This window comes from Manis pentadactyla, chromosome 14 (genome assembly GCF_030020395.1).
Source record: "Manis pentadactyla isolate mManPen7 chromosome 14, mManPen7.hap1, whole genome shotgun sequence".
Classification (NCBI taxonomy): Eukaryota; Metazoa; Chordata; class Mammalia; order Pholidota; family Manidae; genus Manis; species Manis pentadactyla.
The window spans coordinates 80065650-80087809 of record NC_080032.1 but is presented as its reverse complement, the minus strand read 5'-3'; the positions used below and the strand labels follow the sequence as shown (position 1 = coordinate 80087809).

The 22160-nt window shown below is 37.2% G+C and overlaps 1 protein-coding gene across 5 annotated transcripts in view; it reads left to right on the top strand.

Annotated features, from left to right (window-relative positions):
* The window catches only part of DNAI7 (dynein axonemal intermediate chain 7), a 76461-nt gene that overhangs the window by 11476 nt on the left and 42825 nt on the right, over positions 1–22160 (top strand). For 2 of the 5 annotated variants that reach the window (XM_036889541.2, XM_036889540.2), the window contains 4 exons: positions 7270–7351; positions 8544–8635; positions 10597–10698; positions 11561–11698. In XM_036889541.2, coding sequence (XP_036745436.2) covers positions 7270–7351; positions 8544–8635; positions 10597–10698; positions 11561–11698 — 414 coding nt within the window. Of the gene's footprint in view, positions 1–5850; positions 7352–8543; positions 8636–10596; positions 10699–11560; positions 11699–22160 lie in introns of those variants that run through there. The other 3 variants (XM_057491741.1, XM_057491740.1, XM_036889543.2) reach the window with 2 other exon arrangements.

Genomic DNA, 22160 nt, shown 5'->3' with positions numbered 1-22160 from the left:
CCCAGATTCCTTCTCAGGGGAAGATGTAGCAGATGCTGAAGCTGTCTGGGTTAGTCTTGTCTGGATCATATTTTTTTGCCTTTTCATGTTGACAGGTGCTATTGACTGTCAGCTGGGAGGGCCAAACTTTTCACTTGCTACTGGCCTTTCTTTACTGGGGCAACTGCGACCCCTAGTGGCTTGTGTTGGGTAATTGCGTGTAGAGTGGGTCTTTGTGTCTTGCCTGGCCGGAAGGGAGAAATTTCCCTTTCTGTGGGCGGAATTTGTCTCAGGCTGCTTCTCTGCTTTCGCAGCACCCGGTGGGGTGATGGATGGGGGGGCTGCTTGACTGTTTGCCTCCGTGAGGGGTCTCAGAGCTGTTGCCCAGGGGGTTAGTGCACCCGGTTTTCCCTGTAATTTCCAGCTGCTGTACTGTGACCTGGGTTGTTTCCGTCAAGCTGTTAAGTCCCTGTCCCTTTAAGACTTTCAAAAAGCCCCCGCTTTTCTTTGTCACAGGGGCATCAGCTTCAGCACCCGCTCAGAGGTCTTACTCCCTGTTCCCCCAGTATCCAGGGCCCCCTGGGCATGTACTGTGTCTGCGCTCTGGCCCGGATGGCTGGGGCTGGGTGTTCGGCAGTCCTGGGCTCCGTCTCCCTCCCGCTCTGCCTATTGTTCTCCCGCCGGGAGCTGGGGGGAGGGGCGCTCGGGTCCCGCAGGGCCGGGGCTTGTATCTTACCCCTTTCACCAGTCGCTGGGTTCTCGCTGGTGTAGCTGCAGTCTGGCCACTGTCCTGCGTCTTCTGGTCTCTCTTTTAGGGCTAGTTGTGTTTGTTGTATTTTCAAAAGTATATATGTTTTTGGGAGGAGATTCCCACTGTCCTACTCACGCCGCCATGTTGGCTCCGCCTCTCCAGTTACTCACTTTTTAATTATTCCATTCTTAAAGATTATGGTTTGGGGATGAGGTATGTCTATAGAGGGAATTTACAGTATAATTAGGAAACAATGAAAGATACATTTTATTCTTTTAGATTTCTTAAAGTTTTTTTTAAGCTAAAAAGTAATAAATGCACATGGTATTGCATTAAGTAGGATAAAAGTTGAAAATTACCTTCTACTCAAGACTGGAAGAGCCACGGCAAATCTTTTCATAGATTTTCTAAGCATTAAAGAGTACACACATCACACTCCTTTTCTCCCCACAAATGGAAGCATTCTGCATCTTCTATTGCTGAACAATATTATACTTAATTAATTGCAGGGTACTCACCTTTTTACATTTTAGTAGTACTGAAATTGAGATGTATTTTATGGTCATTAGTGTCATACAATCTCTGTAGTCCTGAATTGACACCCATTTCTTCCAGAGGGGATGTTTGCTTCTGTCAGTCACTTGGGATTTCCACTAACATGGTAACTACTTTAAATTCTCTGCTTGAGAGTTTTGGGACCACACTAATGATATGCAAGCCACAGGGATAGGAAATGTTATTTTCCTTATTCTTTTTCAAGATTGAGATATCTAAGTGTCCTTGCTGTATCTTTCTGTGCTGTGGGCTCATTTGTCTTTACCTACATCCAGGTTTGTATAGGTGTTTCCAGTTGGGCACACATCTTGGCATTTCCTGTTTTGGTAGTAATAATTTAAAGGTACATTTTACTTCTGATGGCATCACAGATGTGAAGGAATAAGTATATATTTGAAACAAAACAAAACAAAACCTTTTGTTTTGGCTCATTGAGAAATACATCACTTCTTTTCACAGCTGCATCATATCCCATTGGAAGTATGTACTATGATTTTTATGTTGTCCCTATTTTTTGCTACCACAAACAAGGTAGGAATGAAGATCCTTGCAAAAATATGGAGGAATACTTATTTAATTGATTCGGCAGTGATCTAGGTATTAAGACAGCAGCAGCAAGATAGAAGTTTTGTCCTCGTGAAGTTTATATTTTTTTCCCTGCAGCTTTTTTGATATATAATGACATAACATTGTGCAAGTTTAAGGTATATAACATGATGATTTGATATACATATGTATTATGAAATGACTACTAAAATGCAATTATTAGTGAAATGTTGATATTCAACTATGAAGAGATTTTACAGAACTTGGAATACTTTTATTTGAATCGATTTTATTTGAATAAATTGAGAATGGTGCCCAGGTACTCCCCCCCAGCAGGGAACTGTAAAAAAAAGGGAAAAAGCAAGGAGATGTCTTATTGCTCATATCCATACTTTGAGTCCTAATTTAGGAGCAATGTAGACATGGTCTCCAATTTATAATGGTTTGATTTACATTTTTTAACTTAATGATGATGCAAAAGCAATATATGTTCATTAAAAGCTATACTTAGAATTTTGATGTTTTCTGCGGTTAGTGATATGTATGTCGTCTGATATGTTTCTTGTGATATGGGGCAGGGAGGCACAGTTCCTAGTCCGCTGTACAATCATGAGGGTAAGTAACACGTAAAACCGTTCTCTATTCCTACACCCATTATGTTTTCACTTTCAGTACAGTATGCAATAAATAACATGAGATATTTAACAGTTTATAAAATAGGCTTTGTGTTAGATGATTTTATCCAACTGTAGGCTAATGTAGGTATTCTGAGCACATTTAAGGTAGCTAGGCTAAGCTTTGATGTTCAGTAGGCTATCTGTATTAATTTGTTTACTGGTATATATCAAATGCCTGACAAATCTTAGCCATTCAATATTTTCATTGAATGAACAGTCCACAATTTATTTCTTTTGAAAATATTGATAAAATTGACAATTCTCTAGTAATTTTTTCAAGAAGAATGAGAGGCATAAATAATACTAGGAATGAAAAGAGATACATAACTTTAACAATAAATGACATTTTATGTTATTATTATTTTATATGTCAATAAATTAGAAGGTTTAGATGAACTAGACAAATAGCCAGAAAAAAAAACTTAGTCTTTTTCATGATGAAGTAGAAAACTTTTAACAGCCCTATAGTCATTTAAGAAATTAAATCAGTGGTAAAAAATCTTACCAGAAAGAAAATTCTAGGTCTACAAGTCTGTGTTAGCTAGTTCTTAATTTAGAGATAAATAATTTCATTTTTATAAAAACTCTTCCAGAACATGAAAAAGGAACACTCATGATTCATTTTGAGTTAGCTGGATAGCCTGAGAATAGTATGAGAAAGGAAAATTGAAGCCCATTCATAAATACAAAATCTGTAAACAAAATGTTACTGAGCTCAATTTGGAAGTATATAGAATGATAATAAATAATGACCAATTTAGTTTATTCCAGGAAGGCAGAATTGGTTTAATATAAGAAACTAAATGAATACAATTAGGTTTTAGAAATTCAATTACTGTACTTTCACATTTAACAGGTTGAAGGGCATTTCCTTAGCCTGTTAAAGGTACCTATATTAAACAAAACAAAACAAAAACAAAAACTACGAGAGAAGCAAAGTACTGAAGTTAACAGATACTGATTTGGATAATGATTATGGGAGTATAAATTAGAATAATTACTTTGGAAGTTCGTTAACATTGAAAATGTACATACCTACCAGTTATACTCCTAGGTAAACACCATAGAGAAACTCTTGCAAATGGACACCAGGGTGCATACACTTGAAGGCCTAGAGCAACATTATTCATGATAGTAACAAACTAGAAACCATCTGGTGCCTCTCAGTAGGAGAATGGACAAATTAATGAGTTACTAGTCCACAGTGAAAACATACAGCTTCAGCTGTATCCATTACATGGATGAATCTTACAAACACCACAGTGTATAAAGAAGTAAATCCCCAGAAGGACAAATATTGTAGTATTCTAATTATATGAAATATCTAGAGTACTCAAACTCAGAGACAGAGAGTTGAATGGTGGTTGACAGGAGCTGGAGCTGGGGGAGAAGGAGGAGTTAATGTTTAATGGATACAGATTGTCATTTTGGGAGATGAAACGTTCTGGAGAAGAGAGGTAGTGATGGTTGTACAAAACTGTGAGTGTATTTAATGCTCCTGAACTGCAGTGCACATTTAAAAATGGTTAAAATGGTAAATTTATGTTTTGTATACTTTGCTACATTAAGAAGTCCATTACAAATGTATACATAAAGTATCATTGGGTTTATGTAAAGTTAAAAATAAGCAAACTATATTGTTTAGGAATACATACCTTTGTAATAAATTAGAGAAAAGCAAACAACCATCACAAGCATCAGCAATTTTCTCTAGGGGTAATTCTTTTTTGTAAATCAGTATAATTTTTAGCACATGATCTGGAAAGAATTCAAATAACTGCATGATACAGGTGTAACAAGCCTACTCCCATTGGCTTTTAATAGAAGCTGGATCTCTCATTTCTTATATTTGTAAAAATTAAAAATTAAAATAGATTCCATCTGAATCTTGTTCATTCGTCAATAGTGAACAATTGTCCATGGATCATGACCTAACCAAGGAAAAAAAAAGCCAACCATTCTCATCAAGAGATACATATCCAGCAAAAGATTACTTTTTATGTTTAATATTTACTTATCAAAATTTGTAATGCTATATGTTACTTTGTGTTGTATACTGAAAATAATTATAAGATTAACTCAATCCAGAGCAAAATTTTCATTACTTAGAAGCTTAATGGTAAGGAAATAAAAATATTGATTTTTTTATATATATTCTTGTGACAGATAAATATGATAGGATAAACAAAAGGTTTTCATGGATATACCATTAGGATAAGATTCTGTGAGGGAAGTAGAATGGAAATATAAGTTCAAAGAGGAAAAGGATAAAAATTTTATTAAAAGCTTGTTCACATTTTTAAAACTTGATGATATTGGTCATTATATCACTAATATATAGATACTATTGGATATATTTTAAATAAAGGAGTGATGTAAAAGCTTTATGTATCATATACCAGAAGGAACAACATTTTCAGCTACTTAAGCTTGTGATGAAAAGTTTTCAATGTCAACTTGTGTGAAGGGACATACAATTTTTCAAAATTCTTTTACGGAATATGTGAGCAAATAATTTCAAAAGTTACTGATCAACTACAGCTAAAGCTGGAGGAAAGGCCAGAAAAGTCTGAGAAAGAGGGACCTGGGAGAGAAGAAGCAAAATCAGAACAAACCTGAAGGTCTGGTGAAGGAAATATTTCAAGAAGGAAAAAAACCTTGCCAAATGAGGGTGTCAGATGAGTAAAATGAGGGCTGAGACTTGACCAATGGCATTGGAAACATGGCATTTTAAGGTCCCTTGATGAGAGAGGGTTTAATGGAGCAATGGGAAGGAAAGACCGCTTGGAGTGGGCTGTGCAGAAAATGAGAAAGTGGAAGCAATGGGTAACTCCTTCCAGGTGGTCTGCTATAAAAGGGTAACAGAATTGTAGCAAAAGATGGAAAAGGATTTGAAATCCACAGAGAGAGGAATTAATAAATAACTAGAGGTGTTAACTACAGGAGCCAGGTCTTGAGTAGGGTTAATAAGGGTTGGGGTCCAGTGTAGAAGTGGCGGGTTCAGCCTTAAATAGCAGAAGTTCCTCCACTCTAAATGGGTAGGAAGGCAGAGAAGGATACACGGAGGTTCAAAGACTTGGTATGTAAAGATTCTTCTCTCTCCAAAGTTTCTAGTGATGTAAGAGGTAAGGTCAACAGCTAAGAGCAGGACAGTGGAGAGGAGTTTTGGAGATCTGAAGAGTGAAGAGAATGAAATAGTAATTGGAATGCTCTATGGGGCTACAAGCCTGTTTAAAGTTTGTGCTCATAAATTTGAGCACTTGTATTTTTCTCTGGCAAGGTTCAGCTGCTCATATTGCTAGCACAGAATAAATGGAGAGTTGACTTGAACTAGAACTCAGCTTCTCAGAGGTAAAGGAAAAATAGTGGAGGTGGAGATATGTAAATTAGTGAATTTGGTGATGAAATTTAACCTGGGTAAAGAACAAGTGAGGCATGAGGGGTTGATGAACAATGCAAAGTGGCAGGGCCAATGGACTGGAGATTCCAGTGGTGCTTCCTGAAGCAGGTGAGCCATAAAGAAGATGGTCATCCAGGAGTTTGTTTATTACAAGGGTTGCTCATGTTGAGTCCTATACGTAAATGGTACGCTTCTATATGCACAGGGAGAATGGAGGGCAGGTGGTTATCACCCAGTCAGTTCTCAGATCTGTATTCTGAAACCCTGATCTCCTTGCTAGACCACAGTTCTCAAATTCCAACGCCTGCAAACGTTGCCTGGATGCACCACTAACACGTCATGCTAATCATATTTAAACTCCTTCAAACAGTTTCTCTTTCAAATACACTTGTTCTGGACCACCGTTCTTTTGACTCTTTTCTGACTCCTTCCTCTCTTCTTGCTTCCAGGTGCAATCTAATCAAATAAGTCATCTTATAAAACATTTATTGGATCCATGCTTCTTTCTGCATTTCCATTGTCATAACTTTATTAACTTGTGTTAATAGTCACCAAAATAGTATCCTCTTTATAGTCATTTTTTCCCCTAATACCATGTTAGTTTTCAAAATTACGTTTTTAGTAGCCACAGCCCTTCTCAAAAAATTTAAGGGGATTTCCAGTTCTTTTAGAATCATGTCCAAACTCTATAGCATAGGCTCCAGCCTACTTTCCATTCTCATTTCCATTTCACCTCTTCTTGGAGCCTTCTCAGGCTACACTGAACGTGTGGGCCTTTCCACCCTGTATCTTATGCCTGCATTTCCCTTCTCTTGGGATTTCTTCCCCTCATATCTGAATGTTAAAATTTGGGGGGCACAAACTTAAATAGTATCTGCTCTATAAAAATTTTACTGGATCCCAACTCTTGAAAATGATCTCTTTCCTCTAAATTTGCAGTATAACTTTATATGTCTATTAGTAATAAAAATATTTTGTAACAGCTGGCAGTATATGAAAACTGTTTTTACATTTGTTTTAACCCTTACAGCAGTGAAAGGAGGTTTTATTTAGCACCATTTTGAAAATGTGGAAACTGGGAAAGAGAGATTTATTTAAACTGTATATACTTGTTACAGTCACTGTTACCACTGAATCATTTATATGCTTGTTTTTCTTGTTTCCATACTTATTCCTCAGTGCATTGAGTTAAGTCTTTGAGCATAATAAGCAGTCTTACTTGAATGAGTGAAAGACTGGCCAAGTCTTTCTTGGCCACAGTAGTTATGAAAAGTCTTTTCATGACTATTTGTGTTATATATGTTTTTAAATAATTTAGATGCATGTTAATAGCCTTGTTTTATGTCGTGACCTTTGTTAAGTCTGGTGGTAAGAAAAAGATCACCAAAGCTGAACGATTGAAGCGGCTACAAGAGGAAGAGGAGAGACGACAAAAAGAGGAAGGTACAAAATACACAGTGATACTATTTTCATATGCAGATAATACTAACAATTGGTTGGTATTTCTGTATTCCAGTTGATATTTTATTAAAGAATTTAAAAAATACCTACTATTCTAAGGGTACCCAGAAAATTCTATTAATATACACCAGTCAACTTCCAGATAGATCTTGGAGTTAGTTGCCAGATAAGATACAGGAGGCCCAGTTAAATCTGAATTTAAGATAAACGATGGAAAATTTAGGACAATTTGTCTTGTGTAATAACTGGGACATACTTAATCCAAGTTTAACAAATCCACTATTTATCTGATATTCAAATTCAGCTGAGCACCATGTATTTTTATTTTCTAATTCTGACAACCCTTGAAGTATTTATGTTTACTGATGAAATATGGAGTACAATAAGAATTCTGAAACTCAATTAAATATAGGAAATATACACAAGAGATACAACAGCCTAAGTTCTTATAATTTAATAACATTTATTTGCCAAAATTAAAGAAGACTGTCATTTGATAAAAAATGTCAGCTAAAATAAAAAAAAAATTGGTTATTTAAAAATCCAAAAAAGAGATTTAAAAAATCTGAATATTTCAAGTGGTTTAGTTTTTAGCACTAAGAACATCTGTGGATTCATATTCAGGCTTTAAAAGTCTGTCCTCAGGTTCCATATTGATTTTTTTATTTATACTTACATAAATCCTTTTAAGGTGACCCATGATGATAATACAATATTAGGATCTAGATCTTGGAGAATGTTTTATATTGGATTAAACTCATATTCTTCAACATATATTTCATATTTTGTTTTTAATATTGAAAGCAAGAGAAAATCAAAATAATTGCTTCTGATTATGTAAATGTCGCAAGATAATGGAAATCTTCTGGAGAGTTTACCTCTCCTTAATTGCCCGTGATAGATCTGTCATTTTTTATTGATTGAAGTCATTATTGGAATGCTATGAGCTTTTTGGAGAAGAGAAATGTCATTGTGAGTCTATTTGGCCAGAAAGATTGAATCATGTTACTTTGTGAAAGAAATCTGGCATTTGTCTTATTTCTACCACATAATAAACGTTGTGATTTCTATAAAACATTCCACCATCACTACATCTTGAAAATATTTGAAGTAATTTAAGAGCTTAAAACCAGATTGATTTAATCACTGAGACAAAATTGTTTTGGTTCTTTAGAGGAAGCCCGTCTAAAACATGAAAAAGAAGAAATGGAAAGACTTGAAATACAACGAATTGAGAATGAAAAATGGCAGCAACTTGAAGCAAAAGTAAATTAATAATTATTGATGAAGACAAAATATGTGGCTATCAGGTCATTTGGCCATTTAATGTCATTCTCTCCCATAGGTACCAATAATATTTTAGGCCTTTATGAACTGGTTTAACTCATTTAATCTCACCCTAAGGTTAGTGAGATATTATTATCCACATTTCACAGATAAGGAATTTGAGTAACAGAGAAATGAAGCAACAAATAAGTTGCAGTTAGGACTTAGGCATAAGAAGTCTTGCTTGAGAGCACATGCTTATAACCATTAAGTTATTACTCTCCAATATAATTATATCTTTATTGTTTTGTAGATTATCAAGGACTAAAAGAAATTCAAATTCTACCTCTCCATTTTTAGTTTCACTTCTCTTTCATCAGAATGTTTCAGAACAATAGTTCTGAAATATTTTGATGCTAGAACAAAACCTCATTAATAAAAATTGAAGATTCCCAAGGAGCTTTTGTTATGTAAGCTATATCTACCAGTATTTACCATGTTAGAAATTAAAACTGAGAAATTTAAAAACATTTATTATATTAATAGACATTAAACTTTGTTAAACATTACTAAAAATAAACACATTAACATCTTTAAGAAAGAAAACTATATATAATTATATGTGTAAAATATAATTGATATATAATTGACATATAACACTATATTCATTTTAGGTGTACAGCCTAATAATTTGATGTTTTTATATGTTGTGAAGAGTTACAGAAAGCTATTAATAAATTATTTTTTAAATTAGGGAAATGAATGGCTTTGTTTATATTTTTTAAATCTCTAATGTCTGACTTGGAAGACAACTGGATTCTCATACCTGCTTCAGTATTCCATCTTTTATAATGTGTTGTTTGATTGAAATATATGAAGAACATCTGGCTTCACACAAACATATAGTTGGAAAAAGGAATATTGTAATAGCCTTTCAGATAATTGTGGATGTTGTTCTTTGATACTATACCCAAACTCAGTAAGCGATTGTTTCTTAACGTGGATCTGAAGCCATATCAATGAACTTCTCATACTTTGTTACACTAAAATATTGATGTCTTACACTTTAAATAGATCTTGTATCCATGCATGATTTTTCAACATCATGCATTGGTTGCTTGGAAAATTTTGGTTCACTGAATTATTTGCTTCCAAATGTTGACATATTTTGTTTATTTTCAAAGAACTCACATGTATTAATATCTCCAATCAAATTAAAAAAGTTTTTGAGGATTGGGAATGGTAAAGCTCACACTTGTAGATTCCAATTTTCTAAAATTCAAAATCCTACTTGAAAGCTTTAATTTTTTCATTGATAACAAATACTTTGAGTCATTTGCTGGAAGGGACATGTTCAATTCATTCATTCTTCAGAGACTGTCTGCCAAAATAGTCAAATAATTGTACCAGTATTTATTTCTCAAGAAAGCATTGTCCTTTGATACGTAGCAGATGTGCTTTATGCTTATTCTCACTTTATCACACAGAATATTAAAAAGACATACTTAAGAGTTAATATCTAATCAAATTAATGATTTCCACTTGTTCAACAGGTCATTCTTGTGCAAAACTGGCTGTTTATCACCCTCCTCCCCAAAGAATATGACTACAACTACAGTTCATGCCTTGATTTGCGCTGAGGTGCAAGCAGTTTTACACCGGCTTGCACCATCAGTTTTACCATCAGTGCAAATGCATACACTACAGAAAAGGCTAAGAATGTTTTAGTATTCTTATGAAAGTAGATTTGACCTTGCAGATCCTGAAAGAAGAGACTTGGGGACCCACCCGAAGTCTGCAAATTACACTTTGCAAATCATTTTCAGTTGAAACCTTTTGGAAATGCCACATGTAGTCAAACTCATTTTAGTATTCATTTTGAAACTACTACTTTGCCAAGTAAATTTTAGATGATACTCCTTGTGAAACACAAACACACTGTATCTCTCCCCATGCAATAGCATCTAGAAAGGAGAAATGAAGAACTTGAAGAACTTTATTCCTTAGAGGGGTGTTTTCTTGAAGCAGAAAAACTGAAACGAGAAACTAGATTGCTTTCTCAGGTAAGACTTTTTTCTTTTAGCTAATACTTCCTTAGCACAAGAAGGAATTATAGTCTGATATCCTAATTTTTAACCTCCCAAATTAAAGTTTCTCTATAAAATATCTCTAATCTGACAAAGCTCTCTCCTATTGCTTGTAGCAAAGTAAATTCATACAGCTTTGTAGATAACTATTTGTCAATAACATCCTTGAAATTTTTATGCTTTGATTTAATTTTTGGGAATCTATACTGAATATGACTCTAAATTAAAATAGAAAAACTCTGAGTTTAAGACAATCCATATTGCTCAAAACAGCATAACTTTGGAAATGATATAGGTGATTTTCAGGAGAAAAGAGAAAACTGTAATATTAGGGCCAGATGATTATGATATAATTTTAAGCAAAAAATTTTAAGTACAATATGACTACAAATGTAGAAGTTGCACAGACCACAGAATGAATAGAAGGACTCATATTAATATGCCACTAGCAGTTAGTAAGTAAATAGTAATATGAGAGTAATTTGAGTAATAATTTGAGAAGTAGATAATTGGCCTGTGTGGCTTTTGTAAATAGCTATATGATTAGAGAAGAAAACTAAACAAAGCCAGTTGATACTGTTTTTTAAAAAAAATGTCAGTAAGTAGAAGTCCTATTAATTTGAATTAATGAGGCTTATCAATTACTTTGATGAAGAGGAAATTGGTTAATTTAACAATATCTCAAGTAACTAGTTAAAGTCATATGTTTTTTGCCTAGTTTGGAAAACTAGGTTATGACACCTACTTCAAAACACTTTAAAATATGTCAGAAAAGAAGTAATTTAACCCTTGGTTGAATTTTCATCAGTGTGAACCTTCAAATATTTGTATTCCACAGTGGGAACACTATGTTCAATGTGATGGGAGCCCTGATCCTTCAGTATCCCAAGAAATTAATACTTTTATTAGTTTGTGGAAAGAGGAAACAAATGAGACTTTTGAGAAAGTGATTGTGAAGAGTAAACTAGTGCTAAGAGTAAGTACCTAGGTATTACTCTATAATTTCAAATTATTATTTGAGAAGTAGAAATTAGCCTGCATGGCTTTTGTAAATATGACTATATAATTAGAGAAGAATGCTAAGCAAAATCAATCCATACTGTTTTAAAAATAAAAATATGACAGTAAGTAGATACTGAGGCTATCAATTATTTTGATGAAGAGGAATTTGGTTAATTTAGCAATATCTCCAATAACTAGTTATAGGTTGTCTGATATTGACAATATTGACTCAAAAAATAGAACTTAACTGAATAAATATAGTATCTGCCAATTAATAACACTACTGCTTCCTTGGTTATGGAGAAAAATACTTGATAATCTTTTCATATTCTTTATTGTTACAACTCCTAAAAATCTCTTGCCACCTTAGTAAGGTCAACATAAGATAAATGTGAAACTTCAACTGTATGTTTCTAATTCAAGTAAAAAAAAAATTCAAGCTATATCCATTTTTGTAGATAACTTGGGGGGGAAAGTTTATGATTTTGTTCTCAGCTGCAATTATCCACTCTTCAGTGATTTAGTACACATTTTTTAATGTTAACTGTGTGCCAGGAACCTACTCTTTTAGGCACTGGAATTACCAGGATAAATAAGAATACCCTATTCTTCAACTTGTGCAATTAGGATGGATTGGCTAGCCTGAGGAGCTACGACTTTCCAAATCACTTAAAAATACTAGAAAAAAATTAATTAAATGACATTTATATCCATTGCCCAGCTCAAATGAAAGTGAGGGAAGATCATATTTATTTTCTGATTAAAACAATTGAGAAAAGGTGGCAAGTCTTAAATTCAGTAGCTTCCCAGAGAGTGTCTATCTGTTGACATTGGGTGGTTTGGCATTGGTTTAAAGGGCCATGAGGAGGCAAAGCCTCTGGCATATGCAAGGTGGCCAGTTGAATCAGAGACCCTCTCTGTGGCCGGGAGCCTCCAAAAGGTATTGTGGATAATAGGGTGAAAAAACTATTCTGCCAAGAGAGAGGATAAGAACTTGTTTGGCTTATCTTAAACCTAGTCTCTACTGAGAATTCTTAATCACAAGTGAGTCAAAAGTTGGTTTGGAAGAATTTCTCAGAAGACAGCACAGAGAGATAAAAAGATGGAAAATATGGAAGAGTGGTTAACAGACATGTATGACAGAGCAAGAAGGGCTAAAAATATCTTGAAAAGGTGTATGAAAAGGAGATAGAGAAGAATAAGGGACAGACAGTATCCAAAGAGATAAGACTAACAATCTTCCAGAATTGAGACTCAAGAAAACCCAACAAATCCTAATTTAGGATAAATAGAAAGAAATTCACACTTAGACATACCTCCCAAGTAGCAGAAACTAGAAGGAATTCACTCCTCTCTGTCCTGTTATCCTCGAATGCTTCTTGTTCCAATTCCCCACCACATTTTTGTGCGTTTGCCATGTGGTTTACTTCATCTCCGTGTTGCTCTAAAATGGAGTAACTTCAGCCTCTCTAAGCTTCTAACACGCACTGCCTGATTCAATCTGGTCAACAAGCTTCTGAGACTGGTTTTACATAAGAAGCAGCATAGACTGTGACCAGCTTTCAGTCCCCGGTGAGACCTTAGATGGGCCTTGCTCTGACTTTCCAAGGCTCCAAGGAGCCTCCCACACACTGGGTGAGATATCTGGACACCAGTGGCTTCACCATACAGTGTTCTTGCCCTTGAGCATCCTCTCTGCCAGGGATGCTGTCACACCTGGTGCTGGTCCAGGAACCTGGGGCTCTGCAGGTTAGCAGGGAGGCAAAGGGCAGAAGCATGAGAGGTCACCAGTGATGAGCTGGAAGGGACACCCTCCTGTCATGAATGTGGGGTACAGAGGCAGAAGTAATAAACTACAGTAGGGAAAACAGGAGACCCCATGGCAAATGCCAGCTTCCAAGGTATCAAATGTATTTATTTGACAAACTCCTATGTTAGGCTAACCATGCCAGCTTTTAGAAATGGCAACTTTCTGAATTCTCGTAACTTGTGAGGTAGGCGCCACTATCCCCATTTTACAAGTGAAGAAGCCGAGGCACAGAGATGTTAAGTAACTTGCCCAAGGTCGCATTGCTAGTAAGAGTTGGCTAAGACTGAAGCCCAGCGTTCTGGCTTATTTCCATGTTACCCTGCACTGCTATGCTGCCTCTCAATTTAGAAATTTTCCATATAGTATCCGTGTCAGTGTTCCCAGCTAAACTCTGCCACTTATTAACTAATAATAGTTCATCAGATTCCTTGATCACACTGTGCCTCAGTTTCTCCCAACACTTTAAATCTCTCTCCCCTCTCTTCTTGCTTGCATGGTTTCTGAGAAGTTGGATGTAATTCTTAATTTTGTCCCTCCAAAGTAAGATTCTTTTTTTTTTTTTTTTTAAATAATTATTTTTTATTGAAGGGTAGTTGATGCACAGTATTACATTACATTAGTTTCAAGTGTACAACACAGTGGTAGAACATTTATATACATAATTCGAGGTTCCAGCTATCACCCTACCAAGCTGTTACAATATCTTGACTATATTCCTTATGCTATACATTACATCCCGGTTACTTATTTATTTTACCATTGGAAGTCTGTCCTTTTTTTTTTTTTTTTTTTTTTTTGTGAGGGCATCTCTCATATGTATTGATCAAATGGTTGTTAACGACAATAAAATTCTGTATAGGGGAGTCAATGCTCAATGCACAATCATTAATCCACCCCAAGCCTAATTTTCGTCAGTCTCCAATCTTCTGAGGCATAACAAACAAGTTCTTACATGGAGAACAAATTCTTACATAATGAATAAGTTACATGGTGAACAGTACAAGGGCAGTCATCACAGAAAGTTTTGGTTTTGCTCATGCATTATGAACTATAAACAGTCAGTTCAAATATGAATACTCATTTGGTTTTTATACTTGATTTATATGTGGATACCACATTTCTCTCTTTATTATTATTATTTTTAATAAAATGCTGAAGTGGTAGGTAGATACAAGATAAAGGTAGAAAACATAGTTTAGTGTTGTAAGAGAGCAAATGTAGATGATCAGGTGTGTGCCTGTAGACTATGTGTTAATCCAAGCTAGACCAGGGCAATAAAACATCCACGTATGCAGAAGATTTCTCTCAGAACAGTGGGGGTGAGGTTCTAAGCCTCACCTCTGTTGATCCCCAATTTCTCACCTGATGGCCCCCCTGCGACTGTGCCTGTCTCAGGTTGTTCCTCCCTTGAGGAATCTTACCCGTCTCTGGCTAACCAGTCATCTTCCGGGGCCATACAGGGAAATGTAGAGTTGGTAAGTGAGAGGGAAGCCTTATTGTTTGAAAAGGTTAGCTTTTTACTCCTTTGCATATTTATGCCCTGTGGCTTCTATGCCCAGCATTTGTCTTGAGGTATCTTTACCACTTGGAGGAGTTATGATACTCGGTAAATTTGATATGAGGCACGAATTCTATTTAAGGGTTGTAATTAGAAAGGAAGAAGAAAAGCTATAGAAGTAGCAGGCGGAAGAAAACATGGGAAGATTGATTATTTCTTTGACATATCTTCTTGTAGAGTAACTTCAGCGTATATAGGTTTTAAGCTACTACTTAAATTGCGCACACACATTAACATAATAGGAGTATAGTTACATAACCAAAGCATATCTGTAATTACCAGCCATCTCCAGTGAAACCAAGAAAACCATTAAGGCACCTTAGGCATTTGTGAAAACTTATCTATGATATGGTGGATATTGTCCAACTGAACTTGAACAGTCTGAGAGAAATCAGACAACTTAAAACAACCCATTCCTGGGGACTGTTCACATGCCATATGTTCTTTTAACAGTAAATAATCTGTAGTTGTAAGAGTTTGGAGCGCTACAATTTGCACTTCTCCAAATTCTTGGTTGAGTTCCAACAGTATAGATCCAGTCAAATTTGTTGTTTCACTGTATGCACAGGCCAGCTTAGATATCTCCTTCCTCATTCCCATGGCAAGTCCAGGAACTGGTGGGATGAGTGCATCTACTGTAGCAGTGCGTGGATCTTTGTCGGGGTTTTTTGATGATCATCTTCTGGCATGAGTCTTCCAGAGAGTGCTGATGTTGGAAGTTCTCTTTCATATCCTATCTTAGTTCATTTTGGGGGTAGCCCAATTAGGCTTTGATCCTCTGTATAAACACAAACAGACCCTTTGCCTACACTTTTATATGCCCTTTATACCCTTGTGTAGAACTCGTTGGAGGTTACCACACAGGAACTGCCCTTTTTTTTTTTTTTGCTTTGTTTTTGGTATCACTAATCTACACTTACATGATGAATATTATGTTTACTAGGCTCTCCCCTATACCAGGTCTCCCCTATAAACCCCTTTACAATCACTGTCCATCAGCATAGCAAAATGTTGTAGAATCGCTACTTGCCTTCTCTGTGTTGTACAGCCCTCCCTTTTCTCCTACCCCCCCATGTATGTTAATCTTAATACCCCCCTACTTCTCCCCCCCTTATCCCTCCCTACCCACCCATCCTCCCCAGTCCCTTTCCCTTTGGTACCTGTTAGTCCATTCTTGAGTTCTGTGATTCTGGTGCTGTTTTGTTCCTTCAGTTTTTCCTTTGTTCTTATATTCCACAGATAAGTGAAATCATTTGGTATTTCTCTTTCTCCGCTTGGCTTGTTTCACTGAGCATAATACCCTCCAGCTCCATCCATGTTGCTGCAAATGATTGGATTTGCCCTTTTCTTATGGCTGAGTAGTATTCCATTGTGTATATGTACCACATCTTCTTTATCCATTCATCTATTGATGGACATTTAGGTTGCTTCCAATTCTTGGCTATTGTAAATAGTGCTGCAATAAACATAGGGGTGCATCTGTCTTTCTCAAACTTGATTGCTGCGTTCTTAGGGTAAATTCCTAGGAGTGCAATTCCTGGGTCAAATGGTAAGTCTGTTTTGAGCATTTTGATATACCTCCATACTGCTTTCCACAACGGTTGAACTAACTTACATTCCCACCAGCAGTGTAGGAGGGTTCCCCTTTCTCCACAGCCTCGCCAACATTTGTTGTTGTTTGTCTTTTGGATGGCAGCCATCCTTACTGGTGTGAAGTGATACCTCATTGTAGTTTTAATTTGCATTTCTCTGATAATTAGCGATGTGGAGCATCTTTTCATGTGTCTGTTGGCCATCTGTATTTCTTTTTTGGAGAACTGTCTGTTCAGTTCCTCTGCCCATTTTTTAATTGGGTTATTTGTTTTTTGTTTGTTGAGGCGTGTGAGCTCTTTATATATTCTGGACGTCAAGCCTTTATCGGATGTGTCATTTTCAAATATATTCTCCCATACTGTAGGGATCCTTCTTGTTCTATTGATGGTGTCTTTTGCTGTACAGAAGCTTTTCAGCTTAATATAGTCCCACTTACTCATTTTTGCTGTTGTTTTCCTTGCCCGGGGAGATATGTTCAAGAAGAGGTCACTCATGTTTATGTCTAAGAGGTTTTCGCCTATGTTTTCTTCCAAGAGTTTAATGGTTTCATGGCTTACATTCAGGTCTTTGATCCATTTTGAGTTTACTTTTGTATATGGGGTTAGACAATGGTCCAGTTTCATTCTCCTACATGTAGCTGTCCAGTTTTGCCAGCACCACCTGTTGAAGAGAGTGTCATTTCGCCTTTGTATGTCCATGGCTCCTTTATCAAATATTAATTGACCATATATGTCTGGGTTAATGTCTGGATTCTCTAGTCTGTTCCATTGGTCTGTGGCTCTGCTCTTGTGCCAGTACCAAATTGTCTTGATTACTATGGCTTTATAGTAGAGCTTGAAGTTGGGGAGTGAGATCCCCCCTACTTTATTCTTCTTTCTCAGGATTGCTTTGGCTATTCGGGGTCTTTGGTGTTTCCATATGAATTTTTGAATTATTTGTTCCAGTTCATTGAAGAATGTTGCTGGTAGTTTCATAGGGATTGCATCAAATCTGTATATTGCTTTGGGCAGGATGGCCATTTTGACGATATTAATTCTTCCTAGCCATGAGCATGGGATGAGTTTACATCTGTTAGTGTCCCCTTTAATTTCTCTTAAGAGTGACTTGTAGTTTTCAGAGTATAAGTCTTTCACTTCTTTGGTTAGGTTTATTCCTAGGTATTTTATTTTTTTGGATGCAATTGTGAATGGAGTTGTTTTCCTGATTTCTCTTTCTGTTGGTTCGTTGTTAGTATATAGGAAAGCCACAGATTTCTGTGTGTTGATTTTGTATCCTGCAACTTTGCTGTATTCCGATATCAGTTCTAGTAGTTTTGGGGTGGAGTCTTTAGGGTTTTTTATGTACAGTATCATGTCATCTGCAAATAGTGACAGTTTAACTTCTTCTTTACCAATCTGGATTCCTTGTATTTCTTTATTTTGTCTGATTGCCGTGTCTAGGACCTCCAGTACTATGTTAAATAACAGTGGAGAGAGTGGGCATCCCTGTCTAGTTCCTGATCTCAGCGGAAATGCTTTCAGCTTCTCGCTGTTCAATATAATGTTGGCTGTGGGTTTATCATAGATGGCCTTTATTATGTTGAGGTACTTGCCCTCTATTCCCATTTTGCTGAGAGGTTTTAACATGAATGGATGTTGAACTTTGTCAAATGCTTTTTCAGCATCTATGGAGATGATCATGTGGTTTTTATCTTTCTTTTTGTTGATGTGGTGGATGATGTTGATGGACTTTCGAATGTTGTACCATCCTTGCATCCCTGGGATGAATCCCACTTGGTCATGGTGTATGATCCTTTTGATGTATTTTTGAATTCGGTTTGCTAATATTTTGTTGAGTATTTTTGCATCTACGTTCATCAGGGATATTGGTCTGTAGTTTTCTTTGTTGGTGGGGTCTTTGCCTGGTTTTGGTATTGGGGTGATGTTAGCTTCATAGAATGAGTTTGGGAGTATCCCCTCCTCCTCTATTTTTTGGAAAACTTTAAGGAGAATGGGTATTATGTCTTCCCTGTATGTCTGATAAAATTCTGAGGTAAATCCATCTGGCCCGGGGGTTTTGTTCTTTGGTAGTTTTTTGATTACCTCTTCAATTTCGTTGCTGGTAATTGGTCTGTTTAGATTTTCTGTTTCTTCCTGGGTCAATCTTGGAAGGTTATATTTTTCTAGGAAGTTGTCCATTTCTCCTAGGTTTCCCAGCTTGTTAGCACATAGGTTTTCATAGTATTGTCCAATAATTCTTTGCATTTCCGTGGGGTCCGTTGTGATTTTTCCTTTCTCGTTTCTGATACTGTTGATTTGTGTTGACTCTCTTTTCTTCTTAATAAGTCTGGCTAGAGGCTTATCTATTTTGTTTATTTTCTCGAAGAACCAGCTCTTGGTTTCATTGATTTTTGCTATTGTTTTATTCTTCTCAATTTTATTTATTTCTTCTCTGATCTTTATTATGTCCCTCCTTCTGCTGACCTTAGGCCTCATCTGTTCTTCTTTTTCCAATTTCGATAATTGTGACATTAGACCATTCATTTGGGATTGCTCTTCCTTTTTTAAATATGCTTGGATTGCTATATACTTTCCTCTTAAGACTGCTTTTGCTGTGTCCCACGGAAGTTGGGGCTTAGTGTTGTTGTTGTCATTTGTTTCCATATATTGCTGGATCTCCATTTTGATTTGGTCATTGATCCATTGATTATTTAGGAGCGTGTTGTTAAGCCTCCATGTGTTTGTGAGCCTCTTTGCTTTCTTTGTACAGTTTATTTCTAGTTTTATGCCTTTGTGGTCTGAAAAGTTGGTTGGTAGAATTTCAATCTTTTGGAATTTTCTGAGGCTCTTTTTGTGGCCTAGTATGTGGTCTATTCTGGAGAATGTTCCATGTGCACTTGAGAAGAATGTATATCCTGCTGCTTTTGGATGTAGAGTTCTATAGATGTCTATTAGGTCCATCTGCTCTACTGTGTTGTTCAGTGCTTCCGTGTCCTTACTTATTTTCTGCCCAGTGGATCTATCCTTTGGGGTGAGTGGTGTGTTGAAGTCTCCTAGAATGAATGCATTGCAGTCTATATCCCCCTTTAGTTCTGTTAGTATTTGTTTCACATATGCTGGTGCTCCTGTGTTGGGTGCATATATATTTAGAATGGTTATATCCTCTTGTTTGACTGAGCCCTTTATCATTATGTAGTGTCCTTCTTTATCTCTTGTTACTTTCTTTGTTTTGAAGTCTATTTTGTCTGATATTAGTACTGCAACCCCTGCTTTCTTCTCACTGTTGTTTGCTTGAAATATGTTTTTCCATCCCTTGACTTTTAGTCTGTACATGTCTTTGGGTTTGAGGTGAGTTTCTTGTAAGCAGCATATAGATGGGTCTTGCTTTTTTATCCATTCTGTTACTCTGTGTCTTTTGATTGGTGCATTCAACCCATTAACATTTAGGGTGACTATTGAAAGATATGTACTTATTGCCATTGCAGGCTTTAAATTCGTGGTTACCAAAGGTTCAAGGTTAGCCTCTTTAGTATCTTACTGCCTAACTTAGCTCGCTTATTGAGCTGTTATATACACTATCTGGAGATTCTTTTCTTCTCTCCCTTCTTGTTCCTCCTCCTCGATTCTTCATATGTTGGGTGTTTTGTGCTGTGCTCTTTCTAGGAGTGCTCCCATCTAGAGCAGTCCCTGTAAGATGTTCTGTAGAGGTGGTTTGTGGAAAGCAAATTCCCTCAGCTTTTGTTTGTCTGGGAATTGTTTAATCCCACCGTCATATTTGAATGATAGTCGTGCTGGATACAGTATCCTTGGTTCAAGGCCCTTCTGTTTCATTGTATTAAATATATCATGCCATTCTCTTCTGGCCTGTAGGGTTTCTGTTGAGAAATATGACGTTAGCCTGATGGGTTTCCCTTTATAGGTGACCTTTTTCTCTCTAGCTGCCTTTAACACTCTTTCCTTGTCCTTGATCTTTGCCATTTTAATTATTATGTGTCTTGGTGTTGCCCTTCTTGTATCCTTTGTGTTGGGGGTTCTGTGTATTTCCGTGGTCTGTTCGATTACTTCCTCCCCCAGTGTGGGGAAGTTTTCAGCAATTATTTCTTCTAAGATACTTTCCATCTCTTTTCCTCTCTCTTCTTCTTCTGGGACCCCTATAATACAGATATTGTTCCTTTTGGATTGGTCACACAGTTCTCTTAATATTGTTTCATTCCTGGAGATCCTTTTGTCTCTCTCTATGTCAGCTTCTATGCGTTCCTGTTCTCTGATTTCAATTCCATCAATGGCCTCTTGCATTCTATCCATTCTGCTTATAAACCCTTCCAGAGTTTGTTTCATTTCTGCGATCTCCTTTCTGGCATCTGTGATCTCCTTCCGGACTTCATCCCATTTCTCTTGCGTATTTCTCTGCATCTCTGTCAGCATGTTTATGATTCTTATTTTGAATTCTTTTTCAGGGAGACTGGTTAGGTCTGTCTCCTTCTCTGGTGTTGTCTCTGTGATCTTTGTCTGCCTGTAGCTTTGCCTTTTCATGGTGATAGGAATAGTCTGCAGAACTGGGACAAGTGAGGCTGGAAGGACTTCCTTTCTTGTTGGTTTGTGGCCCTCCTCTCCTGGGAGAACAGCGACCTCTAGTGGCTTGTGCTGCGCAGCTGCGCGCAGACAGGGTTTCTGCTTCCTGCCCGGCTGCTATGGAGTTAATCTCCGCTGTTGCTGTGGGCGTGGCCTGGCTCGGGCAGCTACTCCAAAATGGTGGAGTCGCTTTGGAGGGGGAGCTCCGGGAGGCTATTTATCTCTGTAAGGGGCCTCCCTGCTCCCTGCAGCCCAGGAGTTAGGGTGCCCAGAGATCCCGGATTCCCTACCTCTGGATTAAGTGACCTGCCCTGCCCCTTTAAGACTTCCAAAAAGCACCCGCCAAAACAAAACAACGCCCACCAAAAAAAAAGAAAAAAAAAATTTTTTTTTAATTAAAAAAAAAAAAAAAAAGGTGGTTGTTCGTTTTTCTTTATTCTCCGGTGCCAGCCTCAGACCTCTGCTCACCGGTCTTTCTGCCCTGTTTCCCTAGTATTGGGGTCCCTATCCCTTTAAGACTTCCAAAAAGCGCTCGCCAAAACAAAGCAGCAAAAAAGAAAAAAAAAAAAAAATGGTCGTGCGCTTTTCTTATGTCCTCTGTCGCCCAGCCTCCAGTGCCTGCTCACTGTTCTTGCTGCCCTGTTTTCCCAGTATCGAGGGCCCTGCACTCTGGCCCGGATGGCTGGGGCTGGGTGTTCGGCAGCCCTGGGCTCCGTCTCCCTCCCGCTCTGCCTGCTCTTCTCCCGCCGGGAGCTGGGGGGAGGGGCGCTCGGCTCCCGCGGGGCCGGGGCTTGTATCTTACCCCCTTCGCGAGGCGCTGGGTTCTCTCAGGTGCGGATGTGGTCTGGATATTGTCCTGTGTCCTCTGGTCTTTATTCTAGGAAGGGTTGTCTTTGTTATATTTTCATAGATATATGTTGTTTTG